The following is a 27767-nucleotide window of genomic DNA, read 5'->3' on the forward strand; positions in this document are numbered from 1 at the left end:
GATTGTGAGCGCGGCACACAGGCGGCAGTGTGGAAGACAGAAAGGTGTGGCACTTTGGTGAGTGGATTTGGGTCCCGGTGAATGCTGCGGGGGCCAGGGTGGAAGCCGAGAGGCTGACATCCGAAGTAGGCGTGGGTGACACTGGGGTAGGGGCCCGTGGTGTCAGAGGTCAAGGTGCTAAAGAAGAGTGCTAAACGGGCTGGGGATTTAGCTCAGCGGCAAAAGCGCCTGCCTGGCAAGCACAAGGTCGTGAGTTCGGTTCCCGGTACCGGAGAAAAACCAAAAAAAAAAAAAAAAAAAAAAGAAGAGTGCTAAAGAAGGCAGTACCCCACTGCTCACCCAGGGAAATTGAGGAGACCCGCTCCACACTGTGCTTCCAGTTCCCACTGCTGGACCCAACGTCACAGGACAAGATGGGACCTTGGGACACGCCCAGGATGGGCGCAGTGTGGAGCAGAGATCCCTGGGCCCATCTGCACAGCCAGGGACCCTGATTCACCCTGCATAGGGAGGTGAGCAGGGAGACGGCTTCCACTAGCATGGGGCAGGGCTGCACACATGCAGGGCACAGCCTTGTTACGCCGTAAGAACAGTGTTAGAGCCCATGCATTTGCACACAGGCCGGGAGATGTTTCTCCAGGCCCCTGTCATCTGCAAAGAAGCCGCCAGCTGTGGAAATCACTCACGTTCTTCTGTAAAGTAATTTTACTCTACAACCACTACATAGAAATGGAATGAAATGCGAAAAAGTGAATATTCACGATTGCCGTCTGAATTTCCAGTATCAGCACCCTCTCACCTCACTTACTGGTAAACACTCATTTTAAAAACCCACCCTGCAATGGGGATCTTTCTGCCACATGCACACCTTGTCATGTCATTGTTGCGTGTAGGTTTTCCTGCCAATGTTACCCCAGTTCCGTAGGCCAGGGTTCCCACGGTCAGCGTCCACGGTGACCCTGACCAGGCCTTTCCCCCACTCCCATGGTCACTTCCTGCCTCAGCCTCTCCCTCCTCCAAGCTGCACTTCCGGGGTCACTTTGGTTCTCACCTCCCCTCCTCTGCCAAACCCACCCAGCTCCTCCTTTTCACCTCTCTGCTTTGAATCTCATTCTCTCTCCCTCTTCCTGCCTCTGCTTACACGAGGCCCCTAAATGTCCTCGGCCCAATTTCTAAACAGGCTCCTTTCTTGACTTGTAAAATAGGTATCTTCCAGAAAGAGTTAGAGCCAGCATATTACAGGGATCCATGCACACCCATGTTTATAGCGGCACAACTCAGAACAGCTAGATTTTGGAACAGTAAATACTGTATGTTCATCAAGAGGTGACCATGGATACAGAAAAGGTGGTATTTACACACACCCTAGCTCTCCTCCGCCATAAAGAAGGTTACACGTGAAATATTCGTAGGTAAATGTATGCATAAGTGAAATAAGTCAGACACACAAGCTCAAATATGACATGATTTCTATGAGACACTCAAAGTAGACATGTACAAAAAAACTATAAATGTACAAATAAAGAACTAAACAGAAGATAGATAAACAGGAAGCAGGGAGTTCACACAATCCCCCAAATTACCAAGTCACTTGTTTCAGAAATGTTTTTCCTACATGTGTTATTTGTTTCCTTTCTACTACAAGTTTCCCTGAGTTCAGTGAAAAGACAGTTCTGTGCTATCACCTGCGTCCTCTTGTAAAAGTCTTTTTGTCCATGCCTGGTACTCCGAGAAGCATTTGGGCCTTTCTCTTAAGACTGTGGTACACACTGTATTAGCCTGTTCTCTTATTATTTGGTTATGAATTTTTTTTTTTTTTAGAGAGGTGAGAAGAGTGCTTTTTCTATCTTTATTAATATCTATTTGAATTGCATTAAAATAAATGGCCTCTTCCGGGGTCCTTGGTCTTCCTCGTCCTCACCCCAGCCCCGCCTGCCCGATGCCCCAGGAAGCGCTGCCCCGGCCTCGGGCAGGGCTGTGCGGAGTCGGAGGACCTTGAGTGCACCAGGGCACAGCTCGGTGCCCGCCTCCTCCCTCCTGGCCTGTTTCTCTGATTCACCTCCAGCCGCATTACGGAGCCAGCGTGAGCATTAATTAGGGTGACGCCTACCAAAGTGTTTCGTAAACTACGAAGTTCTGTACAAATATAAATATACAGTGACATTTTCACCTGGCAGCCGATTAACTTGGCTGCTGGTGCTGGTCTCTGGCAATTAGATACTTTCAATTAGGCACCGCCGAGTTCAGGGTGGCACCTAAGCTGAGAAGGAGAAAGCTCTGAGATGTGTTAAACATGGAACCGCCTGTGAAGCTGCAGTGAAGAAAGGGATCCTGGCTCTCATTTCTGCCTGTGGGTCTGAAGGCAGCAAACTGCGCTCCTGGGTACTGCAGTGCATGTCAGAACCGCTTCAGCCCGGCCACTCTCAACCACGAGCTTGCTATTCAGATCCATCTTCCGGATTTTTCCCCCCAAATTTCCAACTGCAGGCTACAAAATAAGCAGAAGGGCTGCAACTGTTACCGAAAAGCACTTGACTGAAAAATAGTACTGTTTCCCAATATCATCTAAAGGCGCGCACACGCACACACAGGACATGTTCACAGTCATAGAACTTCCTGGACACGGTTCGTTTCTGCCGTTCACGGAGACGGTGCTGGACCAGACGAGCCCACCTCCACCATGTCAGGGGAGACTCCTTAGGGTGCAGTGCTCGCTGCCCTAGGACGGCACCAATGAAGTACCGGTGTGCGAACGGGAAGGCCGCAGGGCCACCCTCACGGAGGTAGACGCAGACTCTCTTTCTGTTCCCAGCCACAGGAGAGCCCGCACTCCGTCTCTTTCAGCAATCTGGTTAATTTCTTAGTGTCCTACTGCTAATGTCCTATAATTGAAAACGGTAGAGGTTATTAATTGTTAAAAAGTCTTGATAGACTACAATCTTGGCCACTGGAGTGTGACTTAATTTATATATTTCATTTCAAAGCATTTTAAAATGCAAATTTAAATGTGCAGAAGTCAATTTGGTTAAGACCTTTCCGACATCTGAGCAAAAGCCGAAACTGTTAGTGGTGTCTAATTATCACAGAATGCTGGAAGTTAGGGTTGTCTTGAAGGAAAGCAGCCAAGGAAATCTTCAACCAGGACCGGAGCTATCTCCGCTAGGGTTCCACACATGCACGTGTGTCCCCAGCCGGATGCCCTGGCCTGCCTGCCACACAGGAACCAGGTTGGTCCTAGGCAGGTGTGAGCAGGGTCACTCTCTGCGCCTAGCTGGTCCCTTATTATTTCTGTATCTGAAGTTGCACTTGTTTACACAGAAGACATGAAGTTAAACAAAAGGCATCATGTTACAGAGATACACGCAGTCCCATGTTTATAGTAGCACAGTCTTGGAATAGCTCAGTCTTGGAAGCAGCCTAAATGTCCGTCAACAGATGAATGGCTAACAAAATTGCAGCCTTTAAATACAATGGAGTACTACTCTGCCATAAAGAAGGATAAACGAGTCATTTGTAGGAAAATGGATACAGCTTCAGACCGTAATGTTAAATGAAATAAATCCATGCACAGGATTAAATATCGTGTGGATTCTCTTTGATGAGAAACCTAGAATATAAGGAGCAAAATAAAAGAAGCAAGACAGGAAGCAGGAAGAGAGATCTTTCCCAAAGGGGAAGGAGACTATGACGGTGGATACATTGTGTCAAACTTGAGAAGCTTAGAGCTTAACTAAGTCTCAGCAGGGGGCCCGGGTCCGGACTTTGTAAACATCCTGAGCCTGTGCAAGACTTTGTAAACATCCCGAGATGCTGTGGGTGTAAAGGACCCACCTAGGGTGGAGAGGTGCACACAGTGCAAGGGAGGAAACGAGGCTTGCTTTGTAAGGGCACAGTTACAAAACAGCACACTTATAGATATTTTATAGCAAACGTTGAAAATCAATCAATGACCCATGATTATGTTCCTGCCCCCTGCCTGGTAGCTAGCCTGCTAAATTCAGTCAGCCCCGACTGTCTGTGCTCAGCCGCTGCTCTTTGGTGATGCGCTGGGCCAACTTGACTGTGTCCAGCTTGTGTTTTCCCTTAGTTAGGAAAATATATTTTGTTTCCAACTTGCTTCAAGGACATCATGTCTGGGGCAGACTGGCCCAGTCAAGGACCCCTCTAACTGTACTTGCTCCGCTCCCTCCCCTCCCCTCCTTCCCCGAATGTTCCTACCTCGTGATAAACAACTCCGTAAGTAAATCTATTTGCTTGACAACATATGGCTCAGTGCATGTACCCATCATGTAGGAACCTGCCATCAGCCTTTTGCACTTCCTGCTTGCAAACTGTATTTAAACTGAACTCTAAGCTGATTCATGATCTGGTGATTTGGAACTGATTCCCACAGCCCGATAGTGTAATAAAAGCTGCTTTCTAACTCCTCGGTGCAAAGTCTTCCACTTGGTTCGATATTGGTTTTTGTGCAACAGCTTCCCCCCTTGTGCTCTCGCTGCTTTTGCTGTCTTCTGCCGCCTTGAAGCGTTGCCCCTGTGCTGTGGTCCCTTGCTTTGGAGCCAGCTGATTATGGACCAAAACCTCAAACACTGAGCTAAATAAACCTTTCCCTCTTTAATTTTGGGTGTCGGGTATTTTGTCTCAGCAATGAGAGAAAAGTAACCAAGACAGGGACCCAGAGATGGAGGAGGGTTAGGGCGAGGAGGAGAAGAGGGATGAAACCAGGAAGGATGCTGTGTGATGCACGTGCACCAGCTCCCCACGAGGAATGTGGTCGTCACGGACCGCACACACGGACTAACAATAAATAAATACATAAGTAGAAATTCCCCCAAGGGAAAGTCTGGTGGGACACTGCTCAGCGCTGACTGAGGAGCTGCTCAACAGCTGCTTCCTAGCCTAGAAAATGTTCCTTAAGACAGAAGAAAACATGTTTTGAAGCAATGATAAGCAGAGAAGTGTGCACGCTCCCCTCTATACCCAGTGCACAAAAACCAATTTGCATCTAAGAAATAAAAGCTTTTAACAGGTTCTGCAGCCCCAGCTTCTCGGCAGCCCATGGCTGAGTCTTCCAGCCAAACCCCCCTCGAGGGGGCCGCGTCCTCCTACTCTGGGACCGTGAGAGATGGAATCGCCTTCTGGAGCTCCCATTACAGACTCTGGAGCTCTTGGTCTGCAGGTTGACTGCAGGTGCTGCACTGAGAGCCGTCTGGGCTCGGAGCAGCCTCGCCCCTGGGGGCTGCCGCTGCCTTCGTGCTGATCCGGGTGATGCTCTAGGTCTCCTTGTCTACCTCTCCCTTCCCTCGTTCTGTGGTACCCAGGCTCGACGCCTGGCTCCTACTGCCTGATATAGTCTTTTATACCTGTGTTCGGTTTCTCTCAGGGAGGATTCTTAACAACTGGCTATGATTTCTTCTCCGAGGGACTGACCTGCTTGGTGGCTTTTCTTCAGCCCGTGCATTCTAATCAGAAGAATGAATAAACACTCTGCACTTACTCTCGCCCTGTTCATAATCCAACTCACAACCTCAAGATGGCTTGAACGTGTGCTGTGCAGATTTTCTCTCTTGTCTGTAACTCCATCTTCTCTGTGGCTCCAGAGATGGAGGCCGTGGCACTGGCCCGAAGCCTGGCCCTGGTGCAGGCTCGAGGAGCAGTTTCCTCTGCAGAAAGGTCAGGAACAGCTCTCTGCTTTCTTGGTTGTCGATGGACACAGGAGTCCACCAATGCTGGAGTGAACTCTCTTGTCATGTGGGGAGCTGCTGTGAGCAACTCTAGTCAAAGCTGGAGGCACCCACACAAGAGGGACAGACAGAAGTCTCAGATGCCAGCAGGGGTCGAGCTCTGGCTCCCTGTAGACCCCGCTGTCTCCAGCCCCTAGTCCTTGGTTGAACATTTTCCCCAAACTCCAACCTGTCTCTTCCAATATAATATACTCATCATTACTTACATTCGGGTTCCTGCACTTTGCCTAACAAGATAAAGCTGAACACTTGGTGTGATAAAAAACACGATGAACACTTAAAAAATTTTTTACAGCAAATGACACATTGTCATGAATCCCCTCAAAATTCTCCCTGGGGCTTTGCACACACTCATCCTATCATTCTTTTTGTTTGTTTGTTTGTTTGTTGTTTTTGGTTTTTTTCCGGTACCGGGAATCAAACTTCCCACCTTGCGCTTCCATGCAGGTGCTGTGCCGCTGAGCTAAATCCCCAGCCCCTCATCCCGTCATTCTTGCCACTGTTGGCAGCAGCTCTGGAGTCCTTTTTCCTGAGGGTCTTTAGTTTTGTTGTTGCTGCTTCTCGATGTCCTGAATTCAAACATTTCTCTTGCCTGGTCATTTTGACTTTGGGGAGGAGCTGGAAGTCATGTGGTACCAGATCCGGTGACTAAGGTGGATGAGGACACAATGTCATATTCTTCAGAGCTGCCTTTCCATTGGGTGGCGTTCGGTAGCAACACTCACTGTAGTTTTGACCCCACCTCCTCAATAGGATATGTTTGAAGTGGACGGAATATTGTGAGGGGGACGCATGGCCCTGTGTCCTTTACTGTAATACTTCTTAATTTAAACATTCACATATTTTATTTAAAGCCTGTACATTGATCATGGCAATCTAGGAAATTTAGAAAGGCAAATTTAAATTTCAGACAGTCCTTGTGTGAATTTCCGCTGGACTCTATCTTCGGATATTTGATGGCCCGGCTTCAGTGTGGGTCTGACTAAGGGGCTGGGGAATCTGTCCGCACAAAGCTAACACCTGCAGGAGGACCCCACTCCCAGGCTGCCACATGTTTTAGGCCGGCTCCAGGTAACCTGTCTACCTGAAACATCCCACAGGCTGTGCACACTGCTGCCACCGCGCATTGCTCAGGAGCGCAGGCAGGGACAGGTCTGCGCATGTGCAGCCCACAGCACCCCACAGGTCTAACTGCAGAATTCCGGGCAGAGCAGGGCGCAGGGCGCAGGGCGCAGGGGGTCCTGGCGAACACGCGGTGAGGTTGCAGCCCGCCTCGCCCTCCCCTCCCTTGGTTCCCTGGATTCTGTACAGTGTGAGGCGAGCAGAGCTTTCCTGCTGGAATCTGGGGAGATTTCTGGGATTTTTCGAACACTCTCAATCTGCAGGAGGCTGAGTCTTCGGGGAGGGGATGCAACTTCCTGCTCCCTGCGCCCACTCGTGTGTGCCCGAGTCTGCAAACTTCAACCTCAGTGCCCAACAAGCCAGGCTCCTCGCTTCCTCCGAGCTGCCCTCGCATCTGTTGCTGGCTCTCAGTGGGAAATCCTGCTGCAAAGACCTCCCAGAGGTATCCAGGAAAAAACCCACTGCCAGAAACTGCCCTCTGCTCAGCACCTGCGCTGTGCCTCTGACACCAATGTCCCCCTCCCTGCCCAGCACCCCCAGGCCCTTCCTCTGCTGTGCACTTGCCCCAGGCGCCTACACCCAAGCCAGGACACGGGGCTGCTCTGTTCAAAATCTTAGGAGGAAGTCGCTGACTCAGGAGAAACCCAGTCCCCTGATCCACAAGGTCCCTCACGGTGCGGCCGTGCCACCTCGGCCTTGTCCTGGCCATGCCCCTCTGTCCACCTGCTGCAGCCACACTGGCCTCGCTGCTTGCTGGCACAGCCTCAGCCTATGGCATCTGCCCCTCTGTTGCACGTCTCCCCCGCCAGGTATCCCTTGAGTCTTGCAGCCTCTGTGTCTGCCCAGACCTTGCTTTCTTGAAGGAGCAGGTCCCAGCCACCAAGCACAGCCTGCAAAGCCCAGCCCAGCCCTGCTGCTCTACAACACACTTCCTGCCCTGCAAGGGGAACAAGCCCTGCATGAGGTAGCTTTTTCCATTTTTTATTTGGGAGTCTTTCCTTGGGAAGGAGCAGCAACTTTTATACTACACTTGGGGTGCTTAAAAAGGGGCTCCGGAAAATAAACCCTTTAACTGATTCTTTCCTAAAACCAGAGTCTTCTTTTAGGTCCATATTCGTCTGAGTTGGTTTCTGCCACTTCGAAAGGGTGCAGCTTGACCCACTGACGTGCGCTGGTCCAGACAGTTTGAACACAAACATGTACACTTCAGATGGACTTTGCTTGAATTTGTGTCTCCTAAAAATCAGTATTAAGATATTTGTGCCACTGTATCTAATAATCCTGCTGCTGGCAATTTTCTAGAGGTAATGAATCTTAAAAGCTGACAAAGACCAATGCATAAAGGAGGTCACTGGCTCCAGAGTCTAGAATGTGCAAACGTTAGAAATCAATGAAATGGTTAGCCCTGGAGCCTACATTTTCAAAATCTGCATTTTTAAGAAATGCTCACAGATCTCTGGGGACCCCAGGACCATGTGGGGGGTTCTGTAACAACAAAAGTCTTTCCATTCTAACCCTGAGACATTGTTTGCACCAATGTAAGGTTAGTGATCGAGACGCCTGGGGCCTGGAACGGTCACAGCAGCGGAGCAGTGCAGGCCCTCACTTCACTGCTCACCACCACACACTCTGAGGCGCTTGTTTGTTTTTAAGGCCAGTTCCACCTAAGAACTCTTGATAAAAATGATACTTTTATTGATTACCGAGTCCCCGCCCTCTCATGGTCTGTGGAAGGAAGTGGGAAGGGTGAGCAGAGCACCCTCCTCCAAGCAGGACAACGGTCAGAAGCAAGGTGCTCGCCATCCGAGCTGCAAGCCACTGACCGCTCTTTCCACAGAGGCCCACCTTTCCCCTCCTGAGAGTGTCGGGCTAAACCCCGGCGGCAGACGTGTGTGTTTGGCAGACGTTTTCTCGACAGAGAGAAACACGGATGTGCTGCTCCTGGCATCATAATAGACGATATTTGTGGCGAGTGAGAAATTCACACTTTCGAGTGAAAAAATAAATAAATACATAAAAACCAACAGAATTTTATGGAACTTGTGTCTGCTCCTGGGAGAGCAGGGAGGTAGCTAGGCGCATCCACACAAGGAAAGTCCAGCAGCTGAGCCCAGGGAGAGAGTTCTGTCAGAAGACGGTGGTCTAAGCTTCCTGAGTTTGAGGCCTCAAGATTTCCTGAGAAAGGCGCACCAAGCCCCCTCTCCTGTGCCCTCACCCGCAGCCTCGTGTCTGTGGAGCCGTCGTGGTCATACCTAGGGCTTCTCAGGCCCTGAGCTGGCCCACGATGGCCAAGCCTGCCCCGTTAGGCCTTATTTGTGTACACTGCCTTGAGGTTCACCTTTCCCTAACGCGCTCTGGTGCCCTTGCCTGTTCCAATTAAGACTTAGAAGTTCAAAACTCCCGCTCCTGACCTCTGGGTGGAGACTCCCAGGTGACTGGAAAACGTCACTAGTTACCACCCCTGACCGCTCTCCGTACTCTAGGAAAACAAAAGGGACTGTTAACTGTCCTTGCTAATAAAAGTTAGCCTTGTTTAGACAGTACTGTGCCCGTCGCTCAGTGACCAGGCTTGCTGAACCTGCTACTCCCTGAGTACGAATTACGTTCTGTAGACTTCCTTGCAACTTTTCTCTGGGAAGATCCACGAGCTGAGAGGTTGACACAACGCACATCCTCCCTCAGCCCTGCCTGGTCCCCAGTTCCAGTGACACAATGCTGAGCTTGACAAGCTGACAATATCTAAGACTTCTGAAGGAGATCATAATAATATTAATAAATGTACGATTTTGATAGTATGTAATAAATTATGTTAATATTTGGAAGAGCTGCATAATTCAGTGAACCAACCATTGATCACTAGTTTCCAAACGATCAGCCTACCAAGTTATATAATTATGTGTAGGTAGAACAATCATGCAGGAGGGTGATAGTCGGTGACTTTTAAGAAAGCAAAGTCAGAACAATCATTAACATGGCTTCCGGTTCTCCACTGAAACTTATCTGTAAAGGCAACCATGTTTTAATTCTATGCATAGCGCTGAGCTCTACTGGGTATTTCCTGCTTTATTTACATGATTTATGTGATTTGCTTCCACTGATTGGAACAAAATCTCAGTGACAGAAAGGGGCCTGTCCATCCTTGTCACTGCTTCCCCAGGGCTCGGTAGCTGGCACCCAGCCTGAAGCAGATGCCCCATGAATGATGCTTAAAGAAATAAGCCCAACCACAAGATGAACTTGTATGGAGCTATTACGAGTCTGATTTACCAAGAATCTGTAAATATCTGAGAAAATTCCTCAGGGATGTGGTAATTTGAGAAAGATTCCAACTATTTCAGCGCAGGTATATCTAAGATATAAAGCATAAGAGGTGTTCCACACCAACACTTAACAAGTACATTACTTCTGTGTGTGCTTGCGTGTTCCTACAGAAAGGAGACTAACAAGGTCTATGGGAAAGAAGTTGGGTGCGACCATGGGAAAGGCATCGTGCGTGTCACCCGGGCATTAAAAGAAGACCCCCTGCACCTGGGTGATTACTTGGGCAGCTGAGGTAGGCAGCTCAGAGGGCTGGAGGCTGCTTATACAGATTTGGAGAAGTGCTTTATAATAGATTTAGAATGATTACAACTATTTTCATGGTGTACTTCATATAGATTATCTACAAAGCTGAAATTTTTTCTTTTATATTCAGCTAAGGAAACTGACTTGGGAGTTGAAGACTCGGTTCTCCTAGGATCTGCTCCCCTAGAGCCGCATGTCCTTGGGTGCACCTGCCGCTTTCCTGGCCTTTGGAGGTACAAAGATTGGGGTTGGGCTGCACAGTCTCCAAGGTTCATCCTGACCTTGAGCCACAGATTTTTTTTCTGGAGAGGACACATGTCATTACTGTACCATTAGGGGCCTGGCCCTTCTGGCTATGAACTCCCAAACCAGGTTCAACTGTGGTACCTGGGCATAGAACATTCAACATGGAGGCACATGCTGCCCAGTGTCAGCGTGGGTTTGAGCCCCAGGAAGGATGCACTTGCCTGTGTTGGTCCCACATCCTAGACCCCAGCCTAGATAGAAACCACAGTTCCTTGGAGCCAGATTTCTGTGCTGCTACTCTGCCACAATGAAGTCTTCATCTGCTCCAAAACATCTCCTCCAGCTAGGTTCTAGAAGAATTCCATTTGTGTCGTCTTCAGAAATGCAAAATATATGGTTTGAAGGGATCTGACAGACAACTAGCTAACAAGCCAGCGACGAGATCCTTTTCTCTATGGTAGTGTTGTTCTAACCCATGTTCTCTGGAAAAACCACAAGCCACGAATTCCCATGGATGGGAAGCAAAACCACCTGCAGGAGGATGCAGTTGTACGAACCTTACACACCTGCCCTCCCTCTGTCTTCAACTATCCTGCCCCAGTGCTAGGTCTGCGCTGGCCCCACTCCCAGTGGCTGTGTGGCAGCGGCTGTGTGGCGATCAGTGTGGGCACAGGGAGGAGGGCAGGATTACCTTTCACCGTCACGTGGACACTCTGGCTGGTGGAGAGCTGTGGCTGAACCAACACATTGCACGTGTATTCGCCCTCATCAACTTCTTTTTGTACATCCGAGAGCTTTAGAGTTCCATTGTTCTCAAATGCCACCTGGCGGTGGTTAAAAGGAAGCAGATTAGAGTTCTTGTACCATTTGATGGAGTAATACGGGTAGCCAATCACACGACAGTGAATGTATGTGTCCCGTCCTGCTATTGCTGTGATATTTTTCATTGGTCGAATGCTGGCAGGCCCTGGAGAGACATAAAGAAACTCTTGAAAATAATTTAAGGGTACATCTCACGTGGGGAAATGGGTATGCTTTTCCTTAGTTATTAACATAGATCATTTTCATGTAAGCTCATCTTTTTCAGTTAAATACAATTTTAGGCACTTGGCATTTTCTACTGCAACATTTTTCTTTTGTTACTTTCGAATGAACTGAATGAATGTTTAAAACTTTCACCACCTATGACTTCTATTGAGATATTTTGAATCATGAGATCAAAGGCAATTTATCAAAAAGAAAGGTAATTCTTCCACACCGCATGACCATATTCTCCGTGTGAGGACTGTGGTCGCATCGTCGAAGACGACGATGGCGGTTACACCACCCTGCACGAAGAGTGTGAGTTAAAGACGATGTACATGAAGGCTTCCCGTGGATGAAGTGGGACAGAAAGAAGGCGAAAGGGAAGGACATGCAGAGCATAAACCAGGAGAGGAAAGATCGAGTGGACAAGTCGGAGAGGAGAGAGAGAGAACAAGCTGACTACGGAACCAACCAAAATGCCACTTCCAGCATTAACCCAATCGGTGCCATTCCCAGAAGGAAGGAGAGGGCGGGACATGGGGGGCGACAGTTACTCCATCTGGCATTCCAGGACTCAGCTCGAGCATGCAGAACCCTTCTCCACTACAATGAGTTATGTGTGTTTTTCGAGGAGCTGATTTGACAAGCACCTCTTACGTTTATTCGAGCCTGGTACAGGACGACTCCCGCAGAGTTGTTGGCCGTGCAGCGGTAAACGCCCCCATCCCGGACCTGGGAGCTGGAGATGTTCAGGTAGCTGACCACGTTCCCCTCAGACGTGATCATCTGGCTGATGCGGTGACCGCCGCCCTTGAGGATTGGGTCGTCGTCCAGGGTCCATGTGATGGTGGGCAAGGGAGTCCCCTTCACGTTGCACATGAGGGACACTGGTTCGGCGGGGCTCACCACTTTTTCACTGAAGGCAGAAATGATTTTGGGAGTCCCATCTGCAAGGAAAAAAAATGATGAGAGGAAGTGGTCTACACACATCATGGAACAACTGCGGAGGACATCTGCTGTGCGCGGGGGGACACACGGCAGTGGGAAGCCTGGTTCCATGGGCTGTACTGCCTGGGCTCTCACTGTTTTCACAACAGGAATACAGCATTGGCGAGCTTTGGCTAAGCACGTGGCTCTGACTGTTAACAAGAGGAACAAGGACACAGCCTTTAGGCTCATGCTAAAGTCTCCAGTTCAGGTTTGTCCATCCCCACCCAGAGTTACAGCCCCCGGGGGATCTGCACACCAGCAGACACACAGTTTGGCTTTCAACTTCTCTCCAGTGATTCAGGGATTTTTGACCACTCTGGGGATAGAAGAGTAGAGAAAACCACTGGGGGTCTGGTGAGCTCATCACTGTCACTTTCTCTCTTTTATAGATTTAATCACAAATGGTGCTTGTTTGCACAAGTCTGTGCAGTTGTCGACCAGGAGGAGAAGCTAAGCACTGTATAGCCTGGCCCTTCTGTCCTGTGTCAACTATCTCTAAGTGTCATATGTAAGGTGTCCATAAAATTTATCATCCAGCTTGGAATGCTTTTGAAAGCGTATTACTAAATAACTGTGCCAAGACAGGAGGAGGAAGCCGGAATCCAACAAGGCAAACTAGGACCTCTGCCTTGGAGAAATTACCACCTGAATTTCCAATGCTTAGCAACAATCACGTGCTCCTATTTCATTATTTCTCTGTCACACGTGTCAGCTGTTTCTCTCATTGTATGGCCATAATTGCACATACATGTTTCTTTTCCTTATATGACTTTTCATTGAAAGAAAAATGAGACATGGACATCTTAAAGGAAATGTGTGAAGTCAAGCAAAGAAAAAGTCATCAATGGGCATTCCAGCCTCAGCAAGCAGATCCACACAGGGACACTTTCCAGGTATAAGTGGGCCATTTTGACATCACTGTAATCATATGCAACAATATTTCTGAATCTGGTGATAAAACTTGCTAGTTTAAATCCATCTCTTTCTGTGTCTGTCTGTCTGCCTGTCTGTCTCATGCACAATTACAAGGCTGGTCCCACGACGAAAGGTATTGATGAACAGGTTTTGTTTTATAAAAGTATTTTCTGTTTATTCTGGAACAACCCGACAGCATAGACACACAAAAAGAAGGGTAAGACTCAGCGTTGCTTGCAAATCCATCAGAGAAATATAGCTGCCAACAGATTTAAACTCCCCAAGGAAACTCACTCATCGCCCCACAACCCCGAGGCTCCATTCTGAGGCTCCATTCTGAGGCCGTGGGATCCCTGCCTGGTGGGCGGGGCACGGCCCCCAGCTCCGCCTCCTTCACGCGGGCGTCCTCACTTCTGCACCCCCTGGTGCTTGCAAGGCCGGAGGAGGCGCTCACGGCGTGTTTGTTCCCCCAGTGCACTCGTAGGCACCCCACTGTGGTGTCTGTGGACAGAAAACACTGTTCTTTCACTACCACAGATGAAAAAAGAACTTCAGGAAGGTTAAAATGAAAGAACTGTGCTTTTGTTCTTTGATGCACGTGGGCATTAGATAGGGCCTCACCGCGCTGAGCGTTGGATCTCGCAGAGCAGTCAGGTGGCCTGTGAGGGTCACGCTTCGAACAGAGCCGTCATGAATGCGTGGGTAGACAGACAACATGCAATTCGTCTTTACAAGTCTACCTGTCCTGTAAGTAAGCCATGTTTAGCTGTAAATTTCTCTGCACTGATTTCTTTCTTTCTTGTTTTTCGGATTTGGTTTTTTGAGACAAGGTCTCTTTATGCAGTTCAGTCTGGCCTTGAACTCTCTATGTAGCCCAGCTTCAAACTTGTGGCAGTCCTCCTGCCTCAGCGTCCTGAGTTCTGGAACTACAAGCATGTGCCACCATGCTAAGCTATGCCCTGATTTCTATACTACAAACCGTGAAAACCCAAATGTTTTTTATCTGCTTAGGAAATAATTCTTCACTTATACTATTTCCTTTTGTCAGGATTATGTATATACTATGTGTGGTGTATATTATATGTTCTTAATCAAAACTACTAAAAGTTGAAATTGCAGAACTTTATGTTAATTTATACTTTGTTTTTGTTTTTTTTTCCGGTACCAGGAATCGAACTCATGACCTTGCACTTGCCAGGCAGGCCCTGTGCCGCTGAGCTAAATCCCCAGCCCCTAGAACTGTATGTTAAATATGGATGTCTTGGGGGCTGGGGATTTAGCTCAGCGGCAAAAGCACCTGCCTGCAAGCGCAAGGTCGTGAGTTCGATTCCCGGTACTGGAGAAAAACCAAAAAAAAAAAAAAAAAAAAAAATGGATGTCTTGCCACAGAGAGTTTCAAATAATTTAAATCATTCTCTTTTGTGTTATTACCTCTATCTATGTTATAAACTCTATAATAGTATTATAATTTTCTGATCCACTAATTTTTGCTCAGAAAAGAGAAAAATCTTTTGCTGCATGCTGACCCTTGGGGCTTGCTGGCGTTCTTTATTCCTGGCTGTCAGGGTTTCCACACTGTGCCCTTTCCTCCCTCTGCGCGCTGTGACTTTACGTTCCTTCTGTGCTGGAACCCAGCTTCAGAGCCTTTCACCTTTGCGGTCTTGAAAATATCCTGATTTTGCCTGATTTTCAGAAGCTCATTTTTGCTTCTGCAGCCCACGTGGGCAGGGTACTTTGTTTTCTTTTTCAGGGTCACTCCCTGTGGTCCTCTCCAGTCCCGGGAGGTGCCTGTTGCACTGGATGCCGTCTCGTGAGCCTCCCTCACACGGAGAAGACCCTCGCCTGCTCTCTGTCCCCAGCAGCGTGACTCTGTGAGCCTGCATGTCATTTTCTTTGTCTTCCTTTCACGAGATTTTGCTGAGATTTTTAGAATGGCAGCTTTATTTTTTATATCAAATTTGAGGAGATGGTGGCCTTATTTCTTCGAAGATGGTTTGATTGCCCATCTCCCCCTCCTGTTTTTATGGACCTGGGACCATGTCCGTTCGATGACCCCGCTCGGCCCCGGCATCTCTGCGGTCAGTCTCCCTCCCTGATTCAGGATGGACAATTTCTTTCCACCTTCTGCAAGCTCCTTTCTTCTTCCTTCTCCACGGCTGCCTGCCAGCCCGACGGTGAGATTTCCATCTGTATGCAGTTATTTCACAGCCTCCATTTCCCTGCTGGCCTTTCTCACATGGTCACTCCTTCTGTCCGTGTTTCTTTTGCCTCCCTGGACATGGGCCTGAACTGGCACCATGAGTCCTGTCCTGTGATGCCAACACCCGGGTCCTCCGCAGGTTCCTTTCTCTGGTGCGCTTTGCTTTTCCGGAGCTGGTCACAGAGCCCTGTCATTTGCTCGTCTGTTCTCGTTGCTGTCTTAAGTCCAGTTGTTTTTCTCCTGGAGACTTGGATCCCTGCACATTTTTGCAGGGCAGGCATCGCAGGATGAGGCTGACACCGTCCTTTCTGGGACCTGGGCCCTCCTGCAGGCCGCGGCTCTCTGGTGTCCTAGCTGTCTTCTCTCATCTGAATCTTGAAGGACTCCACCCTTTGCTTCTCTTTGGCTTCTCCTTCCTGCCACGTGAGCCTTTGGAGTGTGCTGGGGAGGCGAATCAACGTGGACATCACAACCTTTTCCTTCCTTCCGGTTCAGATCCATCTGTCTGGTTGCAGAATCTGCACATCGCCTTTTTCTTCCCAGAGCTCCCAACACTACTTTGCTTGCATCCTGGTATCATTTCCAGAACAAGCCTATTATTCTTACTTTTGATTATTCTCTTTTCTAAGTAGCTTGGTTTTGTCTGGCTGCGGTTTTTGCAGCCTCCTGGAAGAGTCCCTCAGCTCAGTGGTCGCGAGTCCAGCACGGCACTGTGGATTTCCACCCTTTTATTTTCAGCCACAGCCATTTCTGTGGGGACAGTGGACGACCTGCTCAGAAGGTACTGGTTAGACAGAGTTTTACAGCAGGCACGAGGCACTTATTTGTAATTCCAGTCTTCTCTCTTTTGCTACATTAGCACTGTCATCTCTCAGAAGACAGAAAAATAAAATGAAGCTTCTCGTCCTGAATGGAAACTGATGTGTGACAAATAAATCAGAGTGCGTGCTCGGTGTGGCCCTGCTCCCTCTTTGTTTAAGCCACGGCTTCTCTGGAGATGAAAGCTGACGCGGTTTTCCCGGCGAGACCCAGGTGTCTTTGAAATCCTCCATGCTGTCACTCTCTGATACCCCGAACCTTTCAGCACCATTAGGGATTATCAATATGCGCTTAGGTTTTCTTAGTCACTGCAGATGCTGAAGGTTGCCAAGGCAACAACAGGCCCAGGCACTCTGTCTTACGAAGAATCTAAAAATAGCAACTCTGTAAGGACTGGAATGCATCGTCATTAGCGACCTGGCTGGGTACAAATCGATCATTTTCTGCACTTAATCATTACATGCAATGCAGCGTCGGGCATTGAATCTGGGCAGGACGCCTTCAGCTAAGTTCACCTCTACTTCAGAATCCTGCAACCAGATGCTTCAGTCAAGGTAGGAGTCTCACTGAGAAGCCAGCTGCCTCTTAAAAATTAGCTGAGGTTAAAAAAGCCGAAGACAAACAGCCGCTTAGCATGAGACGTGGTTAAACCTACTTTAAGACACAACTGGGTTTTATTTACTCTCTCTTTGGACTACCTGAAAATCATTTCATTATTTTAATAGATTGATAACAGATGAATGGTAAATGATATCTAATGACAGTATTTCCAACCAGACACCCAAATGCACACACAGAAGCTAGTGCAATTATCTGGTGATAAATACCTGTCTTTCTTAAATGTTACCTGTCACATCGTCTTCCCCCAGCTGAGGAGCTAGAAGATTTGAATATGCAGTAGCCATTTCAGAAAAGGGACGGCATGGCACACCGCAAGCCTGCATGCAACTGTGCCACAAGACAGCTCCTCCTCTGCTCCAGGCACTGAAGTCTGTGAATTCCTGCACCCCCCTGCCAAGTTATGTTTCTCAACAGTGGGTGCTCCCTTCCTGGCCCCCGCTCCAGGGACACTGGCCACATCTGGTCATATTTTTGATGGCCACAACCGGGAAGGGGAGCCCCTGGCATCTGGTGGGCAGAGGAGGTCAGAGTGGCTGCTGCGGCAAACATCTCACAGGCATCATTGAGAAGCTCAGGGCTGGGGAAGAGGAAATGTCAACAAGCCCCGAGTGTCAAGAGTCTGCGGTTTCTCTCCGGACAAGTGACTCTTGACACGAGTGGGTGACATTCGGGTGACTTCCAGCATGCTGCACTTGAACTCTCATCAGAACGCACTCCCTCTGCCTGACTCAGCCTGGAGAGTTCGGCTGAGCTAGGAACAGGAGAGGCCGAGGGGACACGCGTGCTGCACTCAGCACGGCCGGGTCAGACATCCCTCTCCCAGGGCCCACTGACCTTCGAGCACCACCTGGACATAGTCTTGAGCGGACAGCTTGTCCCTGCGCACAAAGCACTGGTATGCGCCCCCGTCGCTTTTGACCATGTGATCCATGATAAGGTTTTCGTGGTTGATCCCTGTGATCCTCACGTTTTTCCCCGGGTTGAGGATTTCGCCGTTTCGGTACCAGGACAGTTCCTGGTCCTCGGTTCCTGTCACGCTGCAGGACAAGGACACCTGGCTGCCCACGCTGCTTTTCACCTTCCTGGGACTGATGGCAGCTTTCAGTGGCTCTGGAGAGGGCGGGAGACAGGAAAACAAGGCAAAACCATCATCAGAGAGCACCTCCACACACGCTGGATTCTCAATACGTGCTTGGGTTAGAATGATTTTCTAGTGCACCGTTTTGGGGGGGACACCCTCTTTGCTATGTGTTCCAGTCAGTAACAACTAGACCAGCACTTGTCAGACTGCTCTCTCAGCGAGTGCATGGTGGATGGTGGCTCTGACCCTGCACAGTAAGAACTGTGACGTCCTAGCTACCAGAAAGGACACAGGCACACGAGCATGAAAGTCCCACCTGCCTTGTCCTGAGGAAAGACGAAGGGCTGACCCTCATCTAATCTCAGACACACTTAGATTCACATCTGTGCTCATGGGGCTCAACCTGGGTCTCTAACACCTGAGAGACCCAAACTGATGTGAAGATGACGCCCATACGATGCAGCTCTTCTCCAAGACAGGGCAAGATGATCAGAGAGGGGTGGCACGCTCATTCTTGAATTCTCATGTTTTCAATCAACAAATCTAATTCAGTGTGGAAAGCGTTTACAGAGAATTCATGCTGGGCAAGGATGAGACAGAGATGGATATTATTGCCAGGACCATTGACATGGGGCAGAATGGTACCAAATACTTTTTATGTATTACTTAAGTAGCCTTCCTATAATTCTGTAAGTTTGGTGTTACGGTTGCTACTTTCCAGAACAGGAAATGGCTATTCAGAGAAATTACATAATTTGACCAAATCCACCCCACAGGCACATGGAAGGTCATCATCCTGGTTGTTCTTGACTTAGCATCTGAACAAACCGTGAAATCTGAGGACCCGAGGAGCTCAGCCTTCTGCACCAATGGGACAAGGACAAGAATGGCTGCTACAGGGCCAAGTAGGGTGAGGCAGAGGTCAGCAGAGGCAGAAGGTGTGGTAGAGGCTCAACAGGGAGACCAGGGAAACCCTTCGTATCCAGGATGAAGAGAATTGAGGCCAGCAGGAGCCAAAAGGAGAGGCAATTGGCTTCTCATCACTGTGACAAAATACCTAAGAAAGTCAATTTAGAGGACAAAAGCATTGTTCTGGCTCAGGGTTTCGGTGGGCTCCGTCCATGGTCACCCAGCTCCAGGGCCTCCAAGACTGGTGAAGCAGAAACAGCTCAGCAGAAGTGGTGGTGGAAACAGCTGCTCACCTCACTGCAGCCTGGAAGCAGGGAGAGGGGGAAGGGCTGGACAGCTCCTGCCAGGGCAGCCTCCTCCTGCTGCCGGTGTTGTTCCCACTGGGCCCCACCCTTTGAAATGATGGGTCCCCCAAAGTCTGCTATTTTGCATGTCAGTCATCTCTGGAATCCCTCACACACACTCCCAAATGTGCCTCACTCATTCACTTCCTCCAGGTCTCTCCATCCAATCAAGTGGACGACCTAGATTCATGCTCACAAAGGACAGCTCCAGGAAGAGTTTCTGATTCAGCTTGGATCCAGCATAAGGCCATGAAGAAGAAAAGTGAGGGCAAAGTTATGAGAGCAATGTGGGAGAAGATACAAGGTGTCTTGGAATTTTGGAATAAATCAGAGAACTAAGAAAGTGTTCAGGGGGTTGAGAAAATGTGTAGCATAGACAAGTACACTGTCAGGAGAATTGAACAATCAGATTGGTGAGTAGATTAGTGGGGAAGGGACCGGTCAGCACTGGATGCCCTATGGGTCTCTCAGAAGATCCTCCAAAGCTGATCCAGGACAAGGCAGCTGCAGGGTGCAGCTGGGAAGCACTGTAAGATCCAACATCCAGGACTTGGACTCAGAGAGGAATCCAGAGGGCCTGAGAGGAAAGGTGTGCTTCGGGGAGGTGACCGGAAGACGTTCTAATGAGAGCCATTCTGAAGACAGAGGTGGTGGAGATGGGTTTGAGTTCCCGTGCAGTTCTCCTGAAGTGCTCAGTGGCTGATGTAAAACTGGGAGACATATGCGACCCATACTCAGGATGGAAGCTGAAGCTGAGTGTAAAGGTTTGGGGCTTCTTCTTGGAGGGGTGCACTTTAAAGCCAAAGGAGCAAAAGAATAAAATGGCTGGGAGAGTAGAGTGTTCTGAATTTGGGAACCAAGGGAATTTTTTGTCATGATGGTGGAGACCATTATGAAGCAGCTCCGAGCAGGACTTAAATTAACCAGTGGGCTTTCCATGTTTACTTTTGAGTCTGTTCAAGGCCTAGGCTGCTTGTCTGGAGATGGGTGGTGGATTCATAGTAACTGAACTTCTGTGAGTCACTGGTTCCAACTGAGGCTTGTAATGGTGAGTGAAGCTGGGACACCTCATAGACCAAGACAAGGCCACAGCTAAGGATCCCTGGCCCCCAACCTCAGTTAACTAAATAAAGACTGTAGCTGCAGGCCTCTCACTCCTCAGTGGATTAACTTAATACCTTACTTGGAGAAGTCCTTGAGCAGTTCCCGCCCTTTCTGATTATTTCTCTCCTTTGTTATGATAAGTAAATAAATATGAGCCTCCCAGTAAAGCTCTTAGTCTTAGCCCCTAGAGAATCTGGAATTCTGTGAGAGGGTTTTGATCCTCCTGGAGCCCTGAAATCATACTATTTGTCTCTTTTATTTAGTCTTTGCCATCCACTCGTTTGGGAGATTGTGGACCTCATCAATGCACAATAACTAAGGGAGAACATTAATCTGATACCATGGAGAGAAGAAGCACTTTTCTCCTATGACCAGAGGGAATGATGGAAGGGATGAGGGAAACATGTGAGAAACATTGAAGAACTCCTCCAGGGGTGACAGAGGGCTGCAGTGATGAAAACAAGAAGCCAGGCCTTCCCACAAATAGGCTTTAAAGCACAGACAGTGCTAAATGCTTGAAGGGTCGGGGAGGGGAGGGGAGGGGAGGGGAAGGGAAGGGGAGACAGCATTTCAGAACTGGAGTGGAAGTCAGATGGGGAGCAAGTCTCTGGGGATGGAGTGCCACACCGGGCTAGGAAGATGGGGTGCTCTGGGTACCCAATTTCAAAGAGGAATCTTGCACACAGAGGGAGGAGCATAAGCACCATGACTCGAAACAGGAATGCAATGCTTTAGTTACAGGGATTGGAAAGACGTTATTTCAGCAATTGTTTGCTGGGAGCAAAGCAATAGGAACTATGACCAGATGGGTTTTCGGGGGATGCCTTGGATACTAGCCTAAGATACAAATTTATTTGATAGAAAACAAGGAGATGTGAAAGGTGTTTTAACATAAAATTTCTGATTTAACATAAAATTTCTGGGCACACTTTCACTGCCATATGCTGGGACGCAGCTTAATCTACAGGACTTCAGCGACAGGGACACTGTGGTGTGGGCATTGTCCCCGTCCCTCTGACCCAGCTGAAGCACATATGCATGAAACGTGCAGGACTTGGCTGCAGAGCTGGCTCCAGTAGCCACTGGGATATTTAAGTGTGTTCTCTTCACTGTCTACACAGCCTGTCTACACTGCCACTGCCCCTGTACTTGACTCTTGACCCTGTCCCATCAGGCATGGGGCAGGAAAACAAATCAAGGTAGGAAAATGCTTCCCTTTGATGTGTGAGAGCCTGTGGTTCAGTTTGTTTAGCTTAGCTCATTATATTAAAGTACTAAAAAATAAAAGAAGTGTTATATTGGCCACTAAGATCCTGTCTGCTAAGGCTGTGTGGCCTAACTCTGGTCACATGACCTTGGAGAATTCACCTGGTCTTGGTTTCTGAGTGGGCAGAGCTGAGGGCACCCGGCAGGGGTGAAGGGAGCCTCTGCAGTGCCAGCCTGCCTGCCCCATGGCCTGTGCCTACTCCTCTGGGCAGCCACAACAGCGTCCTGCAGACAACCACACTGAAGATGCAGACTAGAAGAGCTCAGAGCCCAGGTCCCATACTTGGGTAATTTAGAGGTCTTATTTCTGCTGATAGAGCCCCCTTGGAGATGGAAAGGGCATCTGGAAACCACCACTCTGCTTGGCTACCACCCCTCATGCTGAAAGAACAACCCTCCTCTCTGTGTGTTTTCAGATGGGCCGCCATCCTGGGCCCAGCAGCTAGGGGTGTCCTCTGTGGGTGTCCTCCAGGGGCGTCCCCTTGGAAATGCAGCAGTTCTGTGGCATAAAAACCCACGTTGTGAGCTCTGACTTCAAGTGTCTTGCTCTGTGGCCCCAGGTGACTCCCTGAATAGTAATTTTCTCATCTGCACAATGGGGCTGCCCCTGCTCTGGCTCTGGGAGAAGGTGGGGATGAGCCAGTTCAAGGAGCACTCGACAGAGGAGGCCAACACGGCCTGGCCAGGGCCGTCCAACTTACGTTTCACGTACAGGCGGCCAATCACCTTCGCAGTCCCATATCGGTTGGACACCTCGCACGCGTAGCTGCCCGAGTCTGAGGGGCGGGCACTCTCGATGAGCAGCCCTGTCACTGTCTTCTGGAACCTCCCAGAGAGTTCCAAGGGTGAGTTGTCCTTCAGCCAGCGGTAGTCGGGCTCAGGGTGCCCAAGCGCTTTGCAAGGCAGCTCTACCCGCTGCCCTGCCATGGCTTTGCGGTGGTCAAACCCGTCCAGGATGGATGGGGCTGAGTTCGCTGGATCTGTGGAAGGAAGCAAAACTCTCAGAGAGTGCAACTGATGCACAAAAGGGGGTCACCGGGAATCCCAGGGCTTCGCGCATCACCTGTGCATCAAGCACCTTCTCATCAGACCTGGACAGTTTGTATGAGGCTGGGGGGGGAGCCCTAATAATACAGACTTTCTGTCCAGAGCTTGTTGAAGACCACACACCATTCAGAGGTCCTGTTTATTTGGAAATAACTGAAATGCCCAGGATCAGCAAGCATGTCTTCGGGGGCCAGATGCCTCCCCTGCTTTGGAAGAGATAGTTGTTTGATATTAGTAAAAGCTATTTCTCAGGAAAAGGGCTTTCACATAGCTGCTGGATTTGAATAAGTCTCACCTATTCATCTAAAAAAAATTTGCACTTTGCCTTTTTATTTTTCACTAATGTATTAAATGCATCTTAATGGTGTTCCATGTGCTCTTTCCATATCCACATAAGCCCTGCCCTGGCAAACCCAGCCTCCCTTTATCCGCTCTCCCTTCCACTACCTCCAGCAATCACTGTTCCACATTCAGGGAGACTTTTTTGTTTTAACTTTCACATAGGAGAGAGAACATGAGATACTTGTGGCTTCCTGTGTCTCACTTATTTCACTTAACATGGTGTCTTCTGGTTCCATGTGTGCTGCTGTAATGCCAGTATTTCATCCTTCCTTATGGCCAATAATTTGTCTATCTGACATTCTCTGTATTCACCCATCCAGTGATGGGCACAAGAACTGAGTCATTTCTTAGCTGCTGTGAATATATGGGCATGCAGGTATCTCTCTGGTCAGCTGATTTCATTGCCTTCAGATGTGCACCCAGAGCTGAGATGGATGGATCACAGGGTAGATCTATTGTTAGTCTTTTGAGGAAGCTCCCTGCTGTCCCACAACACTTATAGGAGAGTCCCCTTTTCTCTACATTCTCTCTTCCTGGAAGAAAGTATTTGCCAAGTATTCATCTCCCAGAGCAGGAGCATCCAGAATGTATGAGAACTCTGATGACAGTAGCCACCACCAAGAAGTGATCCAACAGAAAGTGGATGGATGACCCGAATAGACACTCATCAGATGAGGAAATGCGAATAGCCAGAAGACACGTAAAAAATGCTCACTGCCCTTTGCCACCAGGTAAACACCCACCAAAACTACAATGAGCACCAGAACACCCCAGGCGGTGGGGCTGTTGTCAATTACGCAGGATAAATCAGTCTGGAGAGCCAAGGTATGTACAGTGTCCATAGTTACTGACACGGTGCTGACTATTTGAATTGTAAAGACCATAGATCTTACATATTCCCAGCAGGCATACAGTAACTATGTGAGGAGAAGCGGTGGGTGGTCTTATCCTAACCGTGGTCATTCTCTCACTACATCTATCTATGTATGTACGTGTGTATCTATCTGTCAAGTTGCATGGCTTAAATATATGACTTTTATGAGCCATGTATATCTCAATAAAGCTGCAAAAAATAAAAACTCTAGTCAATGAGATGTATGAGGAGAAAAAAAAGTATGTAGAAAATGCTGCTTTGAGCAGTGATGTAGCCGAGAGGTGTGTCTCTGTCCATTCTGACCTTCTTTCTACTGCTTGGAAAACGCAAGTCATCCCCAGAGTGCCACCTCAGACTACAAGATGCCACCTCAGACTACAAGATGGCCACGGGAGTGGAGTCCTCCATGAGGATAATGGGCCAGAAAGGTACAAGCCGGTGCCTGGTTCCCCTGGAACTGCCGAGCTTGCTTCTTAAATGTCTGCGGGAAGTAAACTTTTGGATTTTAAAGCAACAACAGCAACAGGACCATCCAGAAAGACTTCTTCAAAAGGCTGTAATCACACAGTTCAGCCACTAAGGACAGTCAACAGACAAGAGCGACAGCAGCTCATGACAGATGGACACTCCTTCTGAACTCCCTAAGGATTCCCTGCTCCGTACTAGATGAGAACAGTGTGAAAGTGCTGTGGTGAGGGAACCTAACAACCTCCTGAAGAACGTGAGGCTGGGCTTCAGCAGTCCCCCCTCATGAGCAGAAGAATCCTTGTATTCACTCTTAAAGTCACTCGCATGTTTACTGTGGGGCTCTAAAGGAACACGATCACAAGAGTGTCATAGGGTTGGGTGGAGCACGCCTGCCAGCAAGCCTCACTGCTTCCTCCTCCTTACTTCAGAAGGAAATGCCAGGCAGGCTTTGGAAAGCGTTGCTTTGATGAAGAAGTTAGTTTCTTGTGGGCTGAAGTGTCAAGACGACATGGGTCTCATAAAGGACGTCTCAGTACTCCTCCTCATTCTCTGGGAAGGTGGCCTGCTGCCCACATCGTCTTACTGGAAGACTGCATACCTAGTAGGTCCCATGATCCAGGAAAAATAAGACTGTTCCTGGAGGCAGCTCCAAAAAGCACCTCAGACATGCTCAACCTCCAGTGACTTTACACCTCCCAGTGTGGAGTCTTGGGAAGAGTATAAACCCTGCGGTGTTACAGTTTGGATCTGAAACCTCCCCCCCATAGTCTTGTGATCAGAGGCAGGGCTTTTGGAAAGTGACTGGATCATGGGGACACTGTGCTCATGAGTGGATTGACCCGTTGATAGTTGAGAACTAAATGAGCTTTCATGACGTGAGGCCTGGTTGAAAGAGGTGCACTATTAGGTGTCGAGCCTTTGGAGGCTGTAGCTGCCTTCCTGGCTCTTCCTTCTCCCTCTGCATCCTGACTGCCATGAGGTGAGCAGCTGTCCTCAACCATGGCCAGACCTTTCTACTGAGATGGTTCTGCCTTGGAGCCAGCTGACCGTGGACTGAATGCCCTAAACCGTGAGTCAAATTAAACCCCGCCTCCTTTACATTGTGGGTGTGAGGCATTGTTCCCCAACAACAGAGAAGGTGATTAATAAACACGGGGATATTAGAAGTTAGTAATTAGAAATTATGAGATGTCTATATTGTGTGGAACCAGGTTCTGTAATATTAGTCTGAGAATGCTTTAATTCAGCTAAGCAACATGAGGATATAGTGACAGACTTTTGGAAAAGCACAGGTTTTAGCATGACACGGGGAGAGCAGAGCTGTTACAAAGCACTTGGAAAAGATAGTCACAAAATGTGTCACTTTGCTCAGAATAGGCAATGGGATTAGGATTACGGAAAGTAGCACAAGAAGGTGTCACCTTTGGCAGAGTGGCCAAGAGCAAGCACCCCCCTGTGTACCTCTCATTTCCTTGCAGGATAAACCCCAAATCTCAGGAAACAAAATATGCCAGCTGCTAATGGTAGTCATAAAGTGTCAATGCCTGGTGATGGTACTTAAAATTATTATTCTAGCTAAAATCAAGTAATGATAGAAAGTACTCAAATATGTTCCTTAGGAGAGTACTGCATAATCCTAATGACTTTTATAAGGAATGGGTGGGATAATGGAACACCTACACAAAAGGAAGTGTGGCGAGCCTTGCATCACAGGAGCTACAGAAATCAACCCAAAATGGACCATGAACCTAAGGGCTAATTCTGCAAAAACCATAAGCCTTTTAGAGGAAAGAAAGAGAAAAAAGTGTTTGTGTCCTTGGGTTTGGCAGGGTTCTTAGACGGCATACCTAAACATGAGACAAAAATGATATATCAAATATCACCAAAATCAAGAGCTGATCACCTTGCAAAGGCACCATCAGGAAAATAAAATGAGAAGTGACTTCTCAGTACTTGCAACTCATGTTTCTGATAAAAGGATTTGTACCCCAAATACAAAGAACCTCTGCATTTTTGTAGTAATACAAAATGTTAATCAAAAATAAGCAAAATATTTAAATAGACACATCAGCAGAGAACATACACAGATGACTAACATCATCCTGAGACACTCAGTGTCACTGGCCATTAGTCCAGTGTGGATTGGATGCACCATGAGGTATCACCCAACGTCTCTCAGCATGACTATAGCAGGTGCTGGAACGTATGGATAAATGGGATTCTCACACACTTCTGCTGGTGATATAAACTAGCCCAGCCATCATGGAAAAGAGTGTGGAGGTCCATCCAAAAATTAAAAGCAGAACTACTGCATGATCCAACAGTCCTAGTCCTGGGTAAATATCTAAAGGAAAGGAAGTCAATATATAGATCAGACGTCTGCAGCCCCGTGTGTATCATTCACCACTGCTAAGAAATGCAAACTGGAGTGTAAATGGAGACAGAAAATGTGATATATACACATCTTGGAATGTTATTCAGTCATGAAAAAGATGAGACCCCCCCCCCACTGGTGACAACATGAATGAAACTGGAGATCATTATGTTAAATGATTCATGCACAGAAAGACTAGTGTGATTTTATCTCATTCCAATGTGGACTATTGAAGATGTTGATCTTCTAGAAGTTGGGATAGAACAGTGGTTGCTGCAGGTTGGGTGAGTAGAGAGGAGAAAGGGAGGGAGAGCAATTGATCAGTGGGTACAAAGGTGAGGTTAGACAGGAGCAAGCAGCTCTGGTGTGGTACCCTGCAGCAGGGGGACTCTGGATTAGGGTAATGTACTCTATATTTGAAAAAGCTAGAAGAAAGGAATTTGAATGTTTTCACCATAAAGAAATGATCACTATTTGGGAGACATGTGCTTAACTTGATTTCAACGTTACGCAGTGTGCACAAGTATCAGATATCACAGGGCACCTGTAAGTACATACAGTTTTCCTGTTTTTGGCATCAGTTAAAAATGCAGGGCTGGGGATATAGCTCAGCAGCACAAGTGCCTGCCTGGCAAGCACAAGGTCCTGAGTTCAATTCCCAGTACCAAAGAAAAAAAAAAGACATTTCATTTCAATGAAAATCACAGTGAC

The 27767-nt window shown here is 48.3% G+C and overlaps 1 protein-coding gene across 1 annotated transcript in view; it reads right to left on the bottom strand.

Annotated features, from left to right (window-relative positions):
- The window catches only part of Dscam (Down syndrome cell adhesion molecule), a 487830-nt gene that overhangs the window by 214556 nt on the left and 245507 nt on the right, over nt 1-27767 (bottom strand). Inside the window, exons 5-8 of the mRNA XM_005375986.2 lie at nt 22653-22931; nt 18082-18357; nt 12353-12649; nt 11368-11643 (exon numbers count right to left, since the gene is read on the bottom strand). Coding sequence (XP_005376043.2) covers nt 11368-11643; nt 12353-12649; nt 18082-18357; nt 22653-22931 — 1128 coding nt within the window. The remainder of the gene's footprint in view (nt 1-11367; nt 11644-12352; nt 12650-18081; nt 18358-22652; nt 22932-27767) is intronic.

This window comes from Chinchilla lanigera, unplaced genomic scaffold, assembly GCF_000276665.1.
Source record: "Chinchilla lanigera isolate Chin_1 unplaced genomic scaffold, ChiLan1.0 scaffold00006, whole genome shotgun sequence".
Lineage (NCBI taxonomy): Eukaryota > Metazoa > Chordata > Mammalia > Rodentia > Chinchillidae > Chinchilla > Chinchilla lanigera.